We start from the raw sequence: 18,344 nt of genomic DNA, 5'->3' as shown, positions 1-18,344 counted from the left end.
TCATGCTTTGGTGGTCTTAGTACACTACACATGCAAAATGCTTATCTTTTCAAGGAACAAAGTAACCAAACAATAGCAGTCTTGGTTATCTTGGACTTTTGCCTATTTTATTTTTATCTAAACTGAACTAAAAAAAACATTATAAAAGCTCAATAGGTTATACAATTAAGATTTTGTCCCTTTCTGGGTGTATGTTATATTACAAACATCTATAAAAAGTATAAATTAATTTCTCTATGCACCTATTTTCTTTAGTTTCTTGCACACAATCAAATTATAAATCTACACAAGAAACCTGATTCATCTACTTGGTACTCTTATGACAAAACGTTAATGCCATCTTAAGTTGTTCTAAAATTTATACTTACAACCAAAACATAATTCAGGAAAAAAATCATATTTAGAATTTCCAATTGTTAAGAACTGAACTTACAGTTTAGGCTGCGTGTGTAATTAAAAGGATATTGAACCACATCACAGTTCAAATTTGGAAACAAATTTGAAAATGAAATGCATGAACAAATAAGGACGCTTGGTGGCGCTGCAGGCTAAGATTCTGAAGAATGAGCTCTGCAGCCGCCCAGGACGCCATCTCTTTAATCTGTGAACCAGTACTTTGGCGGCTGTTTGAGGGAGAAGGTAATAGGAAAGGTGTCTGGAGAATTTGGGATGAAGGCGTCTTTTTAATCAGATTTAGTTCAATATTTTTACGAACCCCCCATTAGTGGACTGTAATCGACTTGAAGAAGCAGCACCCTCTGGACTACATCTGAACAATGGAGACAGCTCTAGCAAAATCACCAGAGAAAAGGCAAGTCGTTTTTCTTACTATATTGTTGCTTTTGTGGGAGGCTGGTTCTGAGGCAATTAGGTACTCCATGCCAGAAGAAATGGAGACTGGCTACCTGGTGGCTAATCTGGAAAAAGATTTGGGGCTCAAGGTGGGGGAACTGGCCACCAGAGGGGCGCAAATCCATTACAAAGGAAACAAAGAGCTCTTGCAACTGGATGCAGAGACAGGGAATTTGTTCTTGAAGGAAAAACTAAACCGCGAGGAGCTGTGTGGGGCGACAGAACCCTGTATGCTCCACTTCCAGCTCATACTGGAAAACCCTGTGCAGTTCTTCCAAACTGACCTGCAGCTCACAGACATAAACGACCATTCTCCAGAGTTCCCGCACAGGGAAATGCTCCTAAAGATCCCAGAGAACGTCCAGCCAGGGTCTGTGTTTCCTCTGAAGGCAGCTCAGGACCCTGACATAGGCAGCAATGCTGTTCAGAACTACACAGTCAGCCCCAACCTCCACTTCCATGTCGTTACTCACAGTCGTGCTGATGGCAGGAAATACCCAGAGCTGGTGCTGGACAGAGCCCTGGACAGGGAGGAGCAGCCTGAGCTCACTTTAACCCTCTCTGCTGTGGATGGTGGGTCTCCACCCAGGTCTGGGACCACCACAGTTCGCATTGAGGTCGTGGACATCAATGATAACGCTCCCCAGTTTGTACAGTCGCTCTATGAGGTTCAGATTCCTGAGAACAGCCCCCTTGGTGCTTTAGTTGTTGCAGTTTCTGCCAGGGATTTAGATGTGGGACTTCATGGGAGTGTAGCCTACTCTCTGTTTCAAGGTGGTGGAGCTTCTCTGCCATTTGTTATAGACGACATCACTGGAGAAATTTGTCTGAGGGAAGAGTTGGATTTCGAAGTAACTAACCAGTATAACATAGAAATCGCAGCCACGGATGGAGGAGGCCTTTCGGGGAAATGCACTGTGGTTGTGCAGGTGTTGGATGTGAATGACAATGCCCCTGAGCTGACTATCAGAAAGCTCACAATCCCTATCCCAGAAAACTCCCCGGGGACTGTAGTTGCTGTTTTCAGTGTTTCTGACGCAGATTCCGGAGACAATGGAAGAATGGTGTGTTCTATTCAGAACGATCTCCCATTTCTCTTAAAACCCACTTTCAAGAACTATTACACTTTAGTGACAGAGGGGCCACTGGACAGAGAGAGCAGAGCTGAATACAACATCACCATCACAGTCAGCGACATGGGCACACCCAGGCTCACAACCCAGCACATCATAACAGTAGAGGTGTCCGATGTCAACGACAACGCCCCCGCCTTCAATCAAAGCTCCTACACCTTGTTTGTCCAAGAAAACAACAGCCCCGCTCTACACATAGGCACCATCAGCGCCACAGACTCAGACTCAGGCTCCAATGCTCACATCACCTACTCGCTGATGCCCACCCACGACCCGCAGCTGACCCTACCCTCGCTCATCTCCATCAATGCCAACAACGGGCAGTTGTTCGCGCTCAGGGCGCTGGACTATGAGACCCTGCAAACTTTCGAGTTCCACGTGGGTGCCACAGACCAAGGCTCGCCCGCGCTCAGTAGCCAGGCGCTGGTGCGCGTGCAGGTACTGGACGCCAATGACAATGTGCCCTTCGTGCTCTACCCACTGCAGAACGCCTCTGCGCCCTTCACAGAGTTGCTGCCCAGGGCAGCGGAGCCTGGCTACCTGGTCACCAAGGTGGTGGCAGTGGACCGGGACTCTGGCCAGAATGCCTGGCTCTCATTCCAGCTGCTCAAAGCCACGGAGCCAGGGTTGTTCAGCGTGTGGGCTCACAATGGCGAAGTGCGCACCTCCAGGCTGCTGAGCGAGCGCGATGCACCCAAGCACAGGCTGCTGCTGCTGGTCAAGGACAATGGCGATCCTCCGCGGTCTGCCAGTGTCACTCTGCATGTGCTGCTGGTGGATGGCTTCTCTCAGCCCTACCTGCCTCTGCCTGAGGTGTCCCGCGACCCTGAGCATAATAATGACTTGCTCACACTCTATTTGGTCATTGCCTTGGCATCTGTGTCTTCGCTCTTTCTCTTGTCTGTGCTGCTCTTCGTGGGGGTGAGGCTGTGCCGGAGGGTCAGGGCAGGCTCTCTGGGTGGATGCTCTGTGCCTGAGGGACACTTTCCTGGTCACTTGATGGATGTCAGTGGTTCGGGAACCTTGTCCCAGAGCTACCAGTATGAGGTGTACCTGAAAGGAGGTACAGGAACAAATGAGTTTAAATTTCTTAAGCCATTATTTCCTAACCTTCAGAGCCAGGCGGCTGCTGAAGAAAGAGAAAATGCTGAAAGAGAAAATGCTGTTGTGCGCAATAGTTTTGGATTCTATTAGAGCGATTATTTTGAAGTGATGTTCACCTCGTTTATCATAACTAACCCTGATGTAGAGTACAGAGAGACATCTCCTTGAGATATAGGTTTAATTTATCCTCTCATTTGGATTTGTCTGTTCAAGTTTCGTCCTATAAGAGAAAGTTTAATTCTACTTCATTGTGTTTGTTTATATTTCTATGCCCTACCAATGCATGCTGAGCTCCCTTTTCACTCTATTTTTTCTCTTTTTTAGAACTAGTACTTGCCGTAACAAATTAGGACTTTTTTGTTAATGGAGCCTTATTTTGTTTGGTTATTTGACATAGGGTCTTGCTGATCTGGCATGGCTTTGTACAGATTGATGGAAAGTTCATGATGATTAGCCTGCTTCTGTTGTCCTAAGTGTTGGGATTATGAGCATACATCAACAGGCTCACCTGTGGTGAAGTTTGCCTTAATAAAGATCAAATATTGGTTTATTTTCTGTGCATTCTGGCCATTGTCTTCACTGTCTACTTGATGCTAAGTTGAAAGTGCAAGCTGATTCGCGGCATTCTCTCGATTTAAATCATTGTTAACAGAATGGCCATAAACGATGTAGTGAACCATATCTAAGAAAACATGGTACAATGAAACACTCTTCTATGGACAGTATTTTTTTGTCCAGCCTTTAAAAAAGTTAAGCCTTTAACTCAAATTATTACATGCTGAAGAAAACTCTCAATGTTCAGCTAATTTTGTTTTCACCAAATAAGAACAGCTCATACCATTAGTGCCCCAGGAAAATAAAGCATTACTATCACCCCAGGTGCCACATAAATGATCCTTTACGATGTCTCTTGGCCCAAATATCACAAACATTCTGACTTCCAGTTCTGTGGTCTTGCCACTTTGGGGTCTATGCAAGTTCCTTGTTCTGTTCCAGCTCCTCTGTGTCAAGCTTCTTCCATTCTATATTGTTATTATGAAATGTATGCATAGCACTGCTTTAATGTGGTTTGTTATTATTGATATAAATTATTCTGGCTAAGTATGCCACAATTTATTAATATATTATTCATTTGCCTTAGCATAAGGTTTGGTTGTTTATATAATAGTATGAATGTTCTTACATATATATTTTGGCTAGATGTACATTTGCATTTGTGATGGACATTCATTGCTCGAGGGTAGAGCTGTCTAAGTAAACTTTATACTTCCAACGAGGTTTCCAAACTAGTTGTTACCAACTTACACGACAAGTTGCAATATTTGCATGTACCACTTTGTCCCTATTATTTCCAAATCCTGGTTTCATTGGCAACCACTGTGTTCGTGTTTGTGTCTACAATGCAGGTATGTTTGGACCAAGACATTTGTGGAGGTCAGAAGTCAGTCTTGGGCAAGTCTTCCACCTTATTTCAGACAGGGTCCCGTTGCTGTTTGCTGCTGTACACACAAGCCTAGATGGCCCCAGAGATTCTAGAGATTCTCTTGTGACTGCCTCCTGTCTCCATAAAAGAGAACTGAGAAATATAGATGTTTCTGCCTTGGGTGTCTAGCCCTATGTGAGTTCTCAGGATTAGAACAAGGGTCTTCACGCTTGTGCAGTCAAGTGCTTTTACCCATCAACTTCCCAGCTCAAAAGCACTTTAAAACCTTCTTAAGGTTCCTTTTAACTAACTTGTTTATTCCTAAGAAATGCTTTTAACTCTCATCAACTGAATTGTTAGCACCCCAAGATTAATATATTTAAGCACTGGTACATATGACCATAAAAGCTGGTACTATTTTAAAAGGACTTTATAACTTCTCTTTTTGAGGAGTGATTTTACCCTGTAGTCCTGGAACACCCGAAAATCATTATGTAGACCAGACTGGCCTTGAACTCACAATGAGATCCTCCAGCTTCTGCCCCCAAGTGCTGGGTTTAAAGTTGGGTGTCACCACGTCCAGTAGAGATAAAACTTCTAATGAGACTGTTATATTACAACATGTAGTTAAGCTAGACCTTAATTAGAAGGTATCTGGTGACTTTAACAAAAGTTTAGAGAGGAATAAAGGTAGAGCAGAGAGGAGGAAAGAAGGGAGAGAGAACACAGATGTCAATCACGTGATGATACCAGAAGAAGAAAGCAATCTGTGAGGAAAAACCAGAAACCACACAATAAAATTATCCCTGCAAATCCTTTCATCTTAAGCTTCCAGATTTTAGAAGAGCGAATAAGTTCACTTAATCTAATTTCCCAATTTTGTGTTGTCAGCCTTAGTCCACTACATATTTTTCATAATCTTTATTCTGTCACAATTGCTATTTACATACACTAAGTAGCACACTTAACACGATCTCAAGTTTCCATTCTGAGAAATGTCACTGCATTGGTTATTGCTCTGATTAAACCAAAGCTTCTTTTAGTGTTTCATTAGTAACAGTTCATTTTTAAAATGAATTTAATGAATAGCATTCTTTTTTCTTTTTCACCTGTTTCATCCTAAAACTTGCCAACATCCCACAGTCGTTAAGATGGTCAAGGTTGGTAATTTTTAATTTCTGCAAATGTTGCCTTAAGAAATGGGTGTAATTGGGTCAGCTTGGAGCTCAAAACTAAGGGAACCCTACAGAAAAGGAAGAGGAAAGAATGTAGGAGTCAGAAGGGATGGAGGACACCCTGAGAACATGGTTCACTGTATTAACCAAGAAGGGCGCATATGGGTTCTCAGAGTCTTAAGTGCCAGGCACAGAACCTGCAAGGATCTGCTCCAGGTCCTCTGTGAATGTTATGGCTGTTAGTTCGCTGTTTTGTGAGACTTGTAAGAGTAGGTGGGGTGTCTCTGACTCTTTTGCCTGCTCTTTGGACCCTTTCTCTCTTACTGGGTTGCTGTCCAGCAAAGTTGATAGGAGAGCTTTTGCCTTGACTAATTGTATCTTGTTTTGTTGTGTTTGGTTGTTGTCTCTTGGAGGCCTGTTCTTTTCTGAAGGGAAAGTGGGGAGTGGATCTGGGGGAGAGGGGATGTGGGAGAAGCAATGATGAGTGGAGGGAAGGGAAACTGTTCAGGATCCATTATGTGAGAGAAGACTCCAAAGGGGGCCACAGAAAAGCAAGTATTTGCTGGCAGCAGAGCAGAAGGGAAATCCTAAAGGATTCAAGGTAATGTTTTAAATCTAAGTGATGCTTATGTAGAAGTTTATCTCATTTCCCCTTTTTGTTAGAAATTTCTCATGACAACAATGTTTATCTCCTTGTGTATACATGTTTGGGGAAGTAAAATCAACTCAATTCTATTTAAAAGAAAAAGAGAGCAAGCAGTGATGCACTCTTCTCTGAGGATCTTACGTAATTCTCTGTAAAATGTAATTTCTATAAAATGGAGTCTTTTGACACTCTCAACAGGTACGTTTTGGGAGAAATATCAAGATACTAACTTTCTCACATAAGTACCAATGCTTTTTTTAAAAAAAATTCTTTGCCTAGATTGAGTTCAATACATGCTGTAATGCTGATAAAAATTTGTTCTGATGTCAGGAATATTCTATAAGCCACACTTGAGGACACCTGGTGCTACTGTAGCCCCAGAGAGTGAATAAAGGCTTTGGGGCATAAGTATGTCATTAAACTGGAGTCAGAACTCAGACCCTCCCATTGTTCATCAGACTTCCCAGTGCTGGGACAAAATGTGAAAGAAAACAAGGGAGGAAGTGTTTGTTTTGACCCAGGGTTTCTGTTCATCATGGAAGGACCAGCGCCCATCAAGGTGGTGAGAACCTAGAGTAGAGATTGCTTACCTGGTGCTCTTTCTCCTTTTCCTGCTCTGATTCTGACTCCCGTCTATGGGGTGGTACCACCCACACGCAGTGCGGGCTTCTCTCCTCAGTCCCCTCTAGGAAATCCCTCATAGACACTGAAGGAGGTGAGCTTTACCAGTCTTGTCGGTGGTCCTCCAGCCAACCCAACCAACAATGACTAACTGACACCATTCAGAAGGAACATTTAGAAACTATCTCGAGATGGCAAAACCCATCCACAGTCTTTATGGCTGTTGATTTTACTCCATGAGTTCCATTTATTCACAGGCTCAAGGAATGTCTGCACTCAGTAGTGGTTTTCTGGTAAGCCCTGGAAGAGTGGGATATTGATGTTCTCATTCTCTTTGTTCCACTGGATGCGCACATGTGATTTCTAGCCATAAGATGGTTTCAGCAATCAGATTTAAATTTGATTTATTTCACTTAGAAGTTTTTTTTAATATATTCTAATTCCCCGTCTCCTATTGTCTTGGGTCTTATGTGAAGTAAAGTTTTCTTGACCTTAATAGAACTCATCTTAAATAAATGCAAACTCCATCAGAAATCAATTATATCGAACATATATTAAGTTCTTGATTGTGTACTCACTCACATTTTAAATTATATTTAAAGACACTTTCCAACTTATCTGCTCAGAAAAGGGCAAGAGAGTAACATATTCTGTTATAGTCTAGCTGTGATGTTCAGTCATTGGATTCCATGGTATAGTTAAATGCAACCCCTTTCACGTTATCTGCATTTCTGTTTGCTGTTTATTGAGATGCAGTCTTTCTTGTTTCATGCTTGCTATCCTCCTGTCTCAGACTCCCACGTTCTGGCATCACAACTGTGTGCCACTGTGCATCCTTGAATGTCATTTTCTGCAACATGCCATCTCTTACAATAATTTTGGTCTTCAGTCAAAATGACATGAGGACATCTTGTCGAATGAAAAGTTACAGTAAAACACATGGATCTCTAAAACCATGACCAAGTCTACTCACTTAGAAATAAAATTAAATCTTAAACGTTCTCATGGCAAATAGCAATTGCTCCTAATTCCCATTTTAAATTATTCATTTTGTTTAGATATTGCTATCACTTTTTGGCTACGGTTTTCTCCTCAATAGCCTTATGATTCCCATTACTGTTCTCACGTGGCCTAGTAACAAAGTCTGTTGTTCATGTCATTGATGAGTCATGTATTTTAGGGAACTCAATGTTTAGTTCAACATTTATGTTTCTGACCAACTTTTACGTTTTAATAATTTGTTGGTGTGCTTAATGGGACAATCAAAGAGTGTTCCTCATAAACTCATGACTTTGTAGAACTCATCAGAGATCAGTTGCACTGTTAAAGAATTCATAGCTGATTGTGGGAAGTTTCCGTGTCCAGAAGAGTGATTCTTAGATGTTCCTTTACATCAGCAGCCAATTTGCCTCAAGATCTAGAGTGAGCTTGAAAAGCAACTTACAAAACAGAACACAAGCATGCACCCTCAAGCGAGACCCCTAATAACTCCTTTACACTGTCATTTTGAGAAACACTGACTCAACTTAAAAGTCTTTGTAATGCTTAGATTTGTATAAAAGTCTTCATAATGTTCTGTCGGTGTTCGGTGTTTGAAAATATCTCATGAAGTTATTGATTTGAACGCATGGTGGCGGTATAGGCTAAGAGAACGAGTAAGAAGTCTTTCGAGCCCTTGGAAGCCCCGTATCGCCTGGAAACTGAAGCAAAATAAGGAACCATTTGCTACTGCCGCTAAGACAAAAGCACTCCGGAGAAGAGGGGTTACCGGGAACGTGTAAGACCAAATCCAAAAATTTCACGGCAGAGACTTTCTGGAAGGCCAAAGTTACCTCCGTGATAAAGACCTGAAAGGGATTTTCCCTCCTGCATCAGTAGAGATGCCACAAACAAAGGCGTGGTGCAAGACAAGGCAAGTGATGATTTTAATTGCATGGATGCTTTCGTGGGAGGTGGGTTCAGAATCAATTCATTATACCGTGCCGGAGGAGACAGAAAGTGGCACGTTTGTGGCCAATTTGACTAAGGACTTGGGACTAAGGATGGGAGAACTGGCTGCTAGGGGCGCCAGAGTGGTTTTCAAGGGGAACAGACAGTATCTGAAGCTTGACCCACAAACCCAGGATTTGGTGCTCAATGAAAAGCTGGACCGGGAAGAGCTATGCGGCTCCACGGAGCCTTGTATGCTACCTTTCCAGGTGTTACTAAACAATCCTTTGCAGTTTTATCAGGCGGCACTGAGAGTTATAGATATAAACGACCACGCCCCAGAGTTTCCTGCCAGAGAGGTGCTCCTTAAAATATCAGAAATAACTGAGCCAGGAAAGATACTCCCTTTGAAAATGGCACAGGACCCAGATACCGGCAGTCACAGCATTCAGAGCTACACTGTCAGCGACAACCGTCACTTCCACGTACTCACTCGCAACCGCAGCGATGGCAAGAAGTTCCCCGAGCTAGTGTTGGACAAGGCATTGGACCGTGAGGGGCAGGCTCAGCTCAGACTCACGCTCACTGCGGTGGATGGCGGGTCTCCCCCCAGGTCAGGGACCACAGAGATTCAAATACTTGTCTTAGATATAAATGACAACACTCCGGAGTTTGCTCAGGAGCTCTATGAGGTCCAGGTCCCTGAGAACAACCCCATTGGCACACTGCTTCTTACCGTCTCAGCGAGAGATTTAGATACGGGATCCTTCGGAGAGGTTTCTTATGCCCTGTTTCAAGATGACGATGTTAACGAGCCTTTTGTAATAAACTCAAAGACAGGAGAAATTCGACTGAGGAGCGCCTTGGATTTTGAAGCGTTTCAGTCCTACCATGTGGGTGTTGAGGCCGTGGATGGCGGTGGGCTAACAGGAAAGTGCTCTTTAGTCGTGCAGGTATTGGATGTGAATGACAATGCCCCGGAAGTGATCCTATCCTCTCTCAACAGCCCCATCCCTGAAAATTTGCCAGGTATCATAGTAGCAGTGTTCAGCGTTTCAGATGCAGACTCGGAAAATAACCAAGAGGTTATGTGTTCCATAGATGACAATCTTCCATTTCTTCTAAGACAATCCGTGGAGAATTTCTATACTTTGGAAACAGATAGGGCACTAGACAGAGAGAGCCAATCTGAGTACAACATCACCATCACAGTCACCGACATGGGCACACCCAGGCTCACAACCCAGCACACCATAACAGTGCAGGTGTCTGACGTCAACGACAACGCCCCCGCCTTCAATCAAAGCTCCTACACCCTGTTTGTCCAAGAGAACAACAGCCCCGCCCTGCACATAGGCACCATCAGCGCCACAGACTCAGACTCAGGCTCCAATGCTCACATCACCTACTCGCTGATGCCCACCCACGACCCGCAGTTGGATCTCTCCTCGCTCATCTCCATCAATGCCAACAACGGGCAGGTGTTCGCGCTCAGGGCGCTGGACTATGAGACCCTGCGAACTTTCGAGTTCCACGTGGGCGCCACAGACCAAGGCTCGCCCGCGCTCAGTAGCCAGGCGCTGGTGCGCGTGCTGATCCTGGATGCCAACGACAATGCGCCCTTCGTGCTCTACCCGCTGCAGAACGCCTCTGCGCCCTTCACAGAGCTGCTGCCCAGGGCTGCAGAGCCAGGCTATCTGGTCACCAAGGTGGTGGCTGTGGACCGCGACTCGGGACAGAATGCCTGGCTGTCATTCCAGCTGCTCAAGGCCACGGAGCCCGGACTGTTCAGCGTGTGGGCTCACAATGGCGAGGTGCGCACCTCCAGGCTGCTGAGTGAGCGCGATGCACCCAAGCACAGGCTGCTGCTGCTGGTCAAGGACAATGGCGATCCTCCGCGGTCTGCCAGTGTCACTCTGCATGTGCTGCTGGTGGATGGCTTCTCTCAGCCCTTCCTGCCTCTGCCAGAGGTGGCGCGCGACCCCGCCCAGGATGAGGACGCACTCACGCTGTACCTGGTCATTGCCTTGGCGTCTGTGTCTTCGCTCTTTCTCTTGTCAGTGCTGCTGTTTGTGGGGACGAGGCTGTGCAGGAGGGACAGGGCATCCGCTCTGGGTGGCTGCTCTGCGCCTGAGGGACACTTTCCTGGTCACCTGGTGAATATCAATGGCACAGGAACCCTGTCACAGAGCTACCAGTATGAGGTTTGCCTGGGGGGAGACTCTGGGACTGGTGAGTTCAAATTTCTAAAGGAATTTCCTACTTTGGAATCTGAGAGAAAAACAGAGGAAAGTCCTACACTTCGGAATAGCTTCCTTTTCCTCTAAATACTGTAGTGTAGTAGTAAATTCTGTTTAACCTTCGAAAGAGCTTTTAAGCTGAATGTGCATGCTACTGGTGTATGTTTGCTGAGGCTTATTGTATTACATCTTATACTAGTTCCTGGAACTGGAATCCGGTGTCTCAAGCATGTTAGGCAAAATCAACATAGAGCTAAATTGTCAACCTGTTTGTTTGTTTGTTTGTTTTTTCTATTTTTGAGATGTGGTCTCACTGTGTAGATTATGGTAGTCTGGATCTTGCTATGTAGAACTGTCTGGCCTGGAACACAGAGAGACCCACCTGCCTCTGTCCCCTTAGTACTATGATTAGAGACCTCAGTCATAATGTCTCATCTGGCTTGCCCTGTTGCTATTATTTGTGAGATTGTACCCTTTTTTCAAGACATGGTTTCTCTGTGTAGCCCTGGCTGGAACTAGCTCTGTAGTCTAGGATGTCCTTGAACTCAGAGATCTGCCTGCTCCTGCCTGCCAAGTACTGGAATAAAAGGAATGCCCCACCACTGCCCAGTCAAATTTGTTTTTTAAATGGTCAGTTTCTGGAGATTCCACCAGCTTCTCAATTGCACTTCATTTTTTTTTTTTTGATTTTTCGAGACAGGGTTTCTGCGTAGCTTTTGGTTCCTGTCCTGGAACTAGCTCTTGTAGACCAAAATTGCACTTCATAGCTGTATTTAAATTAGAGGCACTAACCTGTATTTGACAACTTAAATAAAAAGTATTTTTAGTAAAATCTGAAATCAAATAATCTTTTAAATATATTATTATGTAAAGCCTTTGAGATTACACTTCAAACAAATGATTAAATTAATTGCCCTATCACTGTGTAGGAATGTTTTAAATGTGAATGTTTGATATTACTGAATTTTGCAAATTTAGTCTCATTTGGTGGTAACTAGTTATCATGTGAACCTCTAAATATAAAAATCTAAGTGCTAATACACATACCTTAATTAGCCATAATTATATTTTAGTATATCTTAGTAATTAGTGTATTTCTTAAATATAAATTTTACTAAACTATCAGTAATTTGTGAGCCTTTTGTAAGAACAGTGTGGTCTTTTAGCATCAAGGTATTTACAAATGCTGAATAAATATTTGCTGAACTGTACAACAGTCCTTTTTTAAAACACACACACATTTTCTACAAAGTAATTCTAACATCCTCTCTACAACAATGTGATTTTTCTGATGAGTGGAGGTTTTCTTTTCATTACAATCATGTGAAATTTTAAACAATATTACTTACTGAGATTGTCTTCTGTCCTTCAGCACAGCAAACATCTTTCTGCACACTCTACATTCTACTGCTGAGCATAAATTCAGGAGAGCACACTTTACCTTGCTTTTGTCGAAGGGTTTGAGAGTTCAAAGTTATTTTGTCAAATCCAAGTTTTACTTTCTCGAGTATCCCTATTTTCTCCCCCAGCATTCTCTGAACATCATTAACTACAAAGCCACTTACACTCATGGTCTTGTTTTGTAGGTTACAGTTGCCAATATCTTATGAAAAAGGCTCCTTTCAAATTTCTATCAAAGGAAGGCAAATTATATTAAGGTGCTTGGTGCATATTTACCTTCAACCTTAATCAAGGTGAACTATAATGGCCAAAGGAAGCATTTTCTCTTTGGGATTCTGGAATACTTGCCCTGTCCTCCAATAACCTCCTTTTTCTTAGGGGAGAGGGTTTTGCTTCTTTTTTTTCAAGGCAGGGTTTCTGTGTGTAACACTCCTAGCTGTCTTGGAACTTGCTCTGTAGACCAGAATCTTGGCCTCAAACTCACAGAGAACTGCCTGCCTCTCCATCCTGAGTGCTGGGATTAAAGGCGTGCGCCACCAGCGTCCTGTGGGTTTTACTTCCTTCATTCCAACCACACAGTTCTATTCGGAACTTCAGTGTTTTTCAATTACACAGTTTCCACAGTCAAAGGCCACCTTCCCAAGGCGCATAGGTCAAAATCCTTCCCTTCATTTCTACTTCATTGACTTCATTATCTTTTTCTTCTTCTTTGTAGAAAAGACAGTTGAACTCTGAGCCAGAGCTGACTACTTATAGAACTTATAAGTGATAGCTCCATTCAATTTTATTGGTCATCACATACGGCACATTTATGAATGGAAGTTTCTAAGACTGCATACCACAGAGATGATAAACAAACAAACAAACAAACAAAAATCACCTTTTAGTTTTTTTCTTCATGAGTTATAGGCACATTGCCATTTGGAAGTTAGAAGCTGGAATTTTTAATAATATTTTTATTTACAAACAAAAAAGTTAGTAAATTTTATAATAAAATGAAAAGTCTTCCAAGTCCAAAAAAAATTTGTGTCTCCTCCAAGGTCAGAAGCTAAATGAATACTTGTATAAAACAATTGTTAAATGATTGGCAGTCTCTGCAGAGCTTTCTGTAATGAGACTCTACCTTTATGAAGATATATTTAAGAAGATACATTTCTCTCACGCAGATTAGCTATCTTAGGGCTGTCAAATGAGGGTTGGGGGAAAGAGGAGAGGAAAGAGAGAATAGAACACTTCCGCCTCTATGGTGAGTGCTTTAGCCCTTACAGAGCACTTTGAAACAAAATTATCTGAAGTTGTAAAGCAGAACGCTTGGTGGCGCTGCAGGCTAAGACACAAAAACCTGCAGCCTGCATGACTGTAAAAGCAGAGAGAGCCATTTGCCGCTGAGAAGGGAAGCTTTTTAACATTTCTGCCGATAGCTCCTTTCAGAGAGGCAGATACACCGCATCCAGCAATGTCACAAAGAAAAGAAGCTCAAAATTATTGAGCCAAGACTCCTGAGTTGCTCACAGAGCAATTCTTGTGTGATTAACTGCTGCTTCTTTTGGACCTGAGGAACGATGGAGACACCACTTTACAAGGCACTACAGGAAAGGCAAGTGACCGCCATTGTCTTTCTTTTACTATTGTGGGAGGCAGGCAGTGCGACCGTTAAGTATTCGATTCTAGAGGAAACAGACAGGGGCTCTTTGGTGGGCAACCTGGCAAAAGATTTGGGGTTGGGCTTAAGGGATCTGGTCATCAGGGGCGCCCAGATTCTTAACAAAGGGAACAAGCAACTCTTGCAGCTGGAACAGAAGAGTGGAAATTTGGTTCTGAAAGAGAAATTGGATCGGGAGGAGTTATGTGGGAGCACGGACCCTTGCATCCTATATTTCCAAGTGTTACTAAAGAGCCCAGTGCAATTTATTCAAGGGGAAATACAGCTCCAAGATGTAAATGACCATGCGCCAGAATTCATGGAAGATGAAATTCTCCTTAAAATCCTGGAAAGTAGCCATCCAGGGACCAAGTTTCCACTGAAAATAGCTCAAGATTTGGATGTAGGTAGCAACACAGTTCAGAACTATACAATCAGTATCAACTCCCATTTCCACCTTCTCACCCGCAATCACAGCGATGGTAGGAAATACCCTGAGCTGGTGTTAGACAAAGCACTGGACCGGGAGGAGCAGGCAGAGGTTAGATTAACACTCACGGCTCTGGACGGCGGGACACCTCCCAAGACTGGGACTACCCAGGTTCTCATCATGGTCCTGGACATTAATGACAATGCCCCCGAATTTGCCCAGGGGCTCTATGAGGTGCAGGTTCAAGAGAGCAGCCCCATAGGCTCACTTGTTATCACCGTGTCCGCGAGAGATTTAGACGCTGGGGTCTACGGAGAGCTGTCCTATTCGCTTTTTCAATCCTCAAATCAGGTGCTTCGGGCTTTTGAAATAAATACAGACACCGGAGAAATTAGAATAAGAAGACTATTGGACTTTGAGGAAATTCAGTCTTACCGCATGGAAGTCGAGGCCTCTGATGGGGGAGGTCTTTCAGGAAAATGCACCGTAGTAATAGAAGTGACGGATGTAAATGACAATGCTCCTGACCTCATCATGTCATTACTTATCAGTGATATTCCAGAAAATTCTCCTGAAACTGTAGTTGCCATCTTTGGAATTTCAGATCCAGACTCTGGAGAGAACGGGAAAATGATTTGCTCCATCCAAGGCCAACTTCCCTTCCTCTTGAAACCTAATGGAGATAATTTCTATACTTTGGTAACAGAAGGCGCACTGGACAGAGAGAGCAGATCTGAGTACAACATCGCCATCACAGTCAGCGACATGGGCACACCCAGGCTCACGACCCAGCACACCATAACAGTGCAGGTGTCTGACGTCAACGACAATGCCCCCGCCTTCACTCAAAGCTCCTACACCCTGTTTGTCCAGGAGAACAACAGCCCCGCCCTGCACATAGGCACCATCAGCGCCACAGACTCAGACTCAGGCTCCAATGCCCACATCACCTACTCGCTGCTGCCAACCCACGACCCGCAGCTGGACCTCTCCTCGCTCATCTCCATCAATGACAACAACGGGCAGCTGTTCGCGCTCAGGGCGCTTGACTATGAGGCCCTGCAGAACTTCGAGTTCCTCGTGGGCGCCACAGACCAAGGCTCGCCCGCGCTCAGCAGCCAGGCACTGGTGCGCGTGCTGGTGCTGGACGCCAACGACAATGCGCCCTTCGTGCTCTACCCTCTGCAGAATGCCTCTGCGCCTTGCACAGAGCTGCTGCCCAGGGCGGCAGAGCCTGGTTACCTGGTCACCAAGGTGGTGGCTGTGGACAGTGACTCTGGCCAGAATGCCTGGCTGTCGTTCCAGCTGCTCAAGGCCACGGAGCCAGGGCTGTTCAGCGTGTGGGCTCACAATGGCGAGGTGCGCACCTCCAGGCTGCTGAGTGAGCGCGATGCACCCAAGCACAGGCTGCTGCTGCTGGTCAAGGACAATGGCGATCCTCCGCGGTCTGCCAGTGTCACTCTGCATGTGCTGGTGGTTGATGGCTTCTCTCAGCCCTTCCTGCCTCTGCCAGAGGTGGCGCGCGACCCCACACAGGAGGAAGACCTGCTTACTTTGTACCTGGTCATTGCCTTGGCATCTGTGTCTTCGCTCTTTTTCTTGTCTGTGCTGCTCTTCGTGGGGGTGAGGCTGTGCAAGAGGGCCAGGGCTTCCTCTCTGGGTGGCTGCTCTTTGCCTGAGGGCCACTTTCCTGGACACCTGGTTGATGTCAGTGGCACGGGGACCCTGTCACAGAGCTACCAGTATGAGGTGTGTCTGACGGGAGGTACGGGAACAAATGAGTTCAAATTTCTTAAACCAGTACTTCCCAACTTCTTGGATGAAGCGGCTTATCGGAACGATGAGGAACATTTCAACTTTAGGGATCATTTGGGGTTTAACTAGAAATCGTGCTTTGATCTTGTGGAATGAATTACTGTCTTCACTGATGCATGTGTAATTTTCCAACTTTTCACTCATTGTAAGGAGCGAATTAGCACGTTACTAATAGTCACATTTATAGCTGTTTCTAATTGTTGATAATTCCTTGCATTTTTGTTAGCCAGCTTACGCTCAAGTGCACGAAATAGCTGCAAAATGTCCTTGCTTGGTGGTATTATTTTCACCACACATTTTACAATGTCACTGATGTTTTCAGGTCCCCGGTATTTAAGCCTGTCCGTTGATTTCTTGTAATCAAAGAACCCGTGTTTTAAAAGTTATGTTTATCATTAGCATGAATTTAACGCTCTTGCAAATGATGGCTTTCAGCTTTAAATATAATTTTCAATTATGGGAACCTTTTCATGATCTTCTAGGTCTTATGAATCTGCTGCAAGTTGTCTCAAGAGCTCTATTTTCTTTCTTCAACTGAACCGTTGATTAATCAAGACTTTGTTTCTAAATTGAGTGTTTTCTTTAAAAATTGATAAAATTTCATTAAATCATCTTTTGGCATTCTGAAAAACTTGGTTTATCAAAAAGTGATAGACTTATTGGTACACTTGTGATTCATTTCACATAAATGGTTTTGGTGTGTAGCTATTTATTCTCATTCTTTTAACGTGATATGTGCTCTGTATAACTAATACATACCCAGTAAGCACAAAGAAGACACATAAGTATGCTTTCACCAGAAAATTGTCATTAAGTCAGCATCGTTCTGAAATAAATAATGTCTGGTGCTCGGGGTGCAGCCCAATGTGCTTAGCATGCACGGTGCCCTGGATCCAATGCCCAACATCAAAAAGAAAAAAAATAAGTCAATAAGTTCTTCATATGAATGTAAATGAGACAAGCTAACGAATGAGAACAGTTCTCTAAAAGTGAATTACGGTAAACTTATAACATCTGGTTAAAACTCTAGGGGGCTGCTGGAAAGATGACTCGTGCTTAAGAGCAAATATTCTTCTGCGGACCCCAGTTCAGTTCCCGGTACTCATATCTGGTAGTTCACCACAGACTTTAATCCCAGTAACAGTGAGATCCAGTGCCCTCTCTGGGTGCCCATGGGTAGCCACATACATGCAGAGAATAATTTAAATATTTGGTGAAATTCAGTAGCTCAGCCGTTTAATCTTTGACCTTTCTTTGATAAAAGACTTCTAAATAACTGACATTTACTTTTGCCCTGCCAAGTTTCTTCAACAATTTGTCTAGGTTATAAAATTATTTCCCAGATGTCTGTTCATTATTGATAGTCTTTCGCCATCTCTTAGGTTTTTGTAGTGTTGATTGCAGTGTCTCCATTTTCATCTCTGATTGGTTTGCTTTTCTTTCACTTTTAGTCGAAGCAAATGTTGTCAGCTTTCTCTCTATTTTTAAAGAACTGCTCTCGGTTGCCTTCATCTGTCCTGGGTTATTCAGCCTCTTGATTGCTTGTTTCTACCCTACTGGTTCTTTTCATCTATTAATTTTGACCTTGGTTTGTTCTTGTCCTCTTGGTCCTTTGAAGCACGGTGACGGACTGTTTATCTCGGAGCTTTATTTTCTTTAAGTGGCTGCACTGATTGCTATAAATCTCCCTTTTAATGGTGCTTTTGCTGTATCTCATTGACTGTAGAGTGTTGGGCTCATTTTCATTTGTTTGATAGAATTTTTTTATTTTAATCTTTCGTTAATCAATTGCTCAATAGTAGGTTGTTTAATGTTTAAGTTTTCTATTTCTTTCTTGTTAATATACGGTCTAATGTACCCTAGGGCATGCTGGAACTTCATTGGCCATGATGGCATTGAACTTGAGATCTCACTTCAGCCTACCAAGTGGTGG

At 43.7% G+C, this 18,344-nt stretch overlaps 4 protein-coding genes across 5 annotated transcripts in view; all 4 read left to right on the top strand.

Moving 5' to 3' along the window:
* The window catches only part of LOC121453419 (protocadherin gamma-C4), a 725,389-nt gene that overhangs the window by 370,161 nt on the left and 336,884 nt on the right, over window positions 1-18,344 (top strand). The gene's annotated exons all lie outside the window — the stretch shown is intronic.
* On the top strand, window positions 394-3,719 carry LOC121453429 (protocadherin beta-6-like). The gene has a single exon (XM_041660217.1). The coding sequence runs from the start codon at window positions 777-779 to the stop codon at window positions 3,177-3,179; it is 2,403 nt and encodes an 800-aa protein (XP_041516151.1). The 5' UTR covers window positions 394-776; the 3' UTR covers window positions 3,180-3,719.
* Window positions 8,672-12,331, top strand: LOC121453440 (protocadherin beta-6-like). Its single transcript, XM_041660229.1, has one exon. The coding sequence runs from the start codon at window positions 8,835-8,837 to the stop codon at window positions 11,208-11,210; it is 2,376 nt and encodes a 791-aa protein (XP_041516163.1). The 5' UTR covers window positions 8,672-8,834; the 3' UTR covers window positions 11,211-12,331.
* Window positions 13,659-18,291, top strand: LOC121453435 (protocadherin beta-14). The gene has a single exon (XM_041660224.1). It carries the CDS (start codon window positions 14,087-14,089, stop codon window positions 16,478-16,480), a length of 2,394 nt encoding a protein of 797 aa, XP_041516158.1. The 5' UTR covers window positions 13,659-14,086; the 3' UTR covers window positions 16,481-18,291.

The sequence above is a fragment of the Microtus oregoni genome, unplaced genomic scaffold, assembly GCF_018167655.1.
Source record: "Microtus oregoni isolate MIOR12 unplaced genomic scaffold, Mior012 000011F_ref0000422, whole genome shotgun sequence".
In the NCBI taxonomy this organism is placed as follows: domain Eukaryota; kingdom Metazoa; phylum Chordata; class Mammalia; order Rodentia; family Cricetidae; genus Microtus; species Microtus oregoni.
Note: the sequence above shows the minus strand (reverse complement) of the source record. Positions and strands in the feature narration are given on the sequence as shown.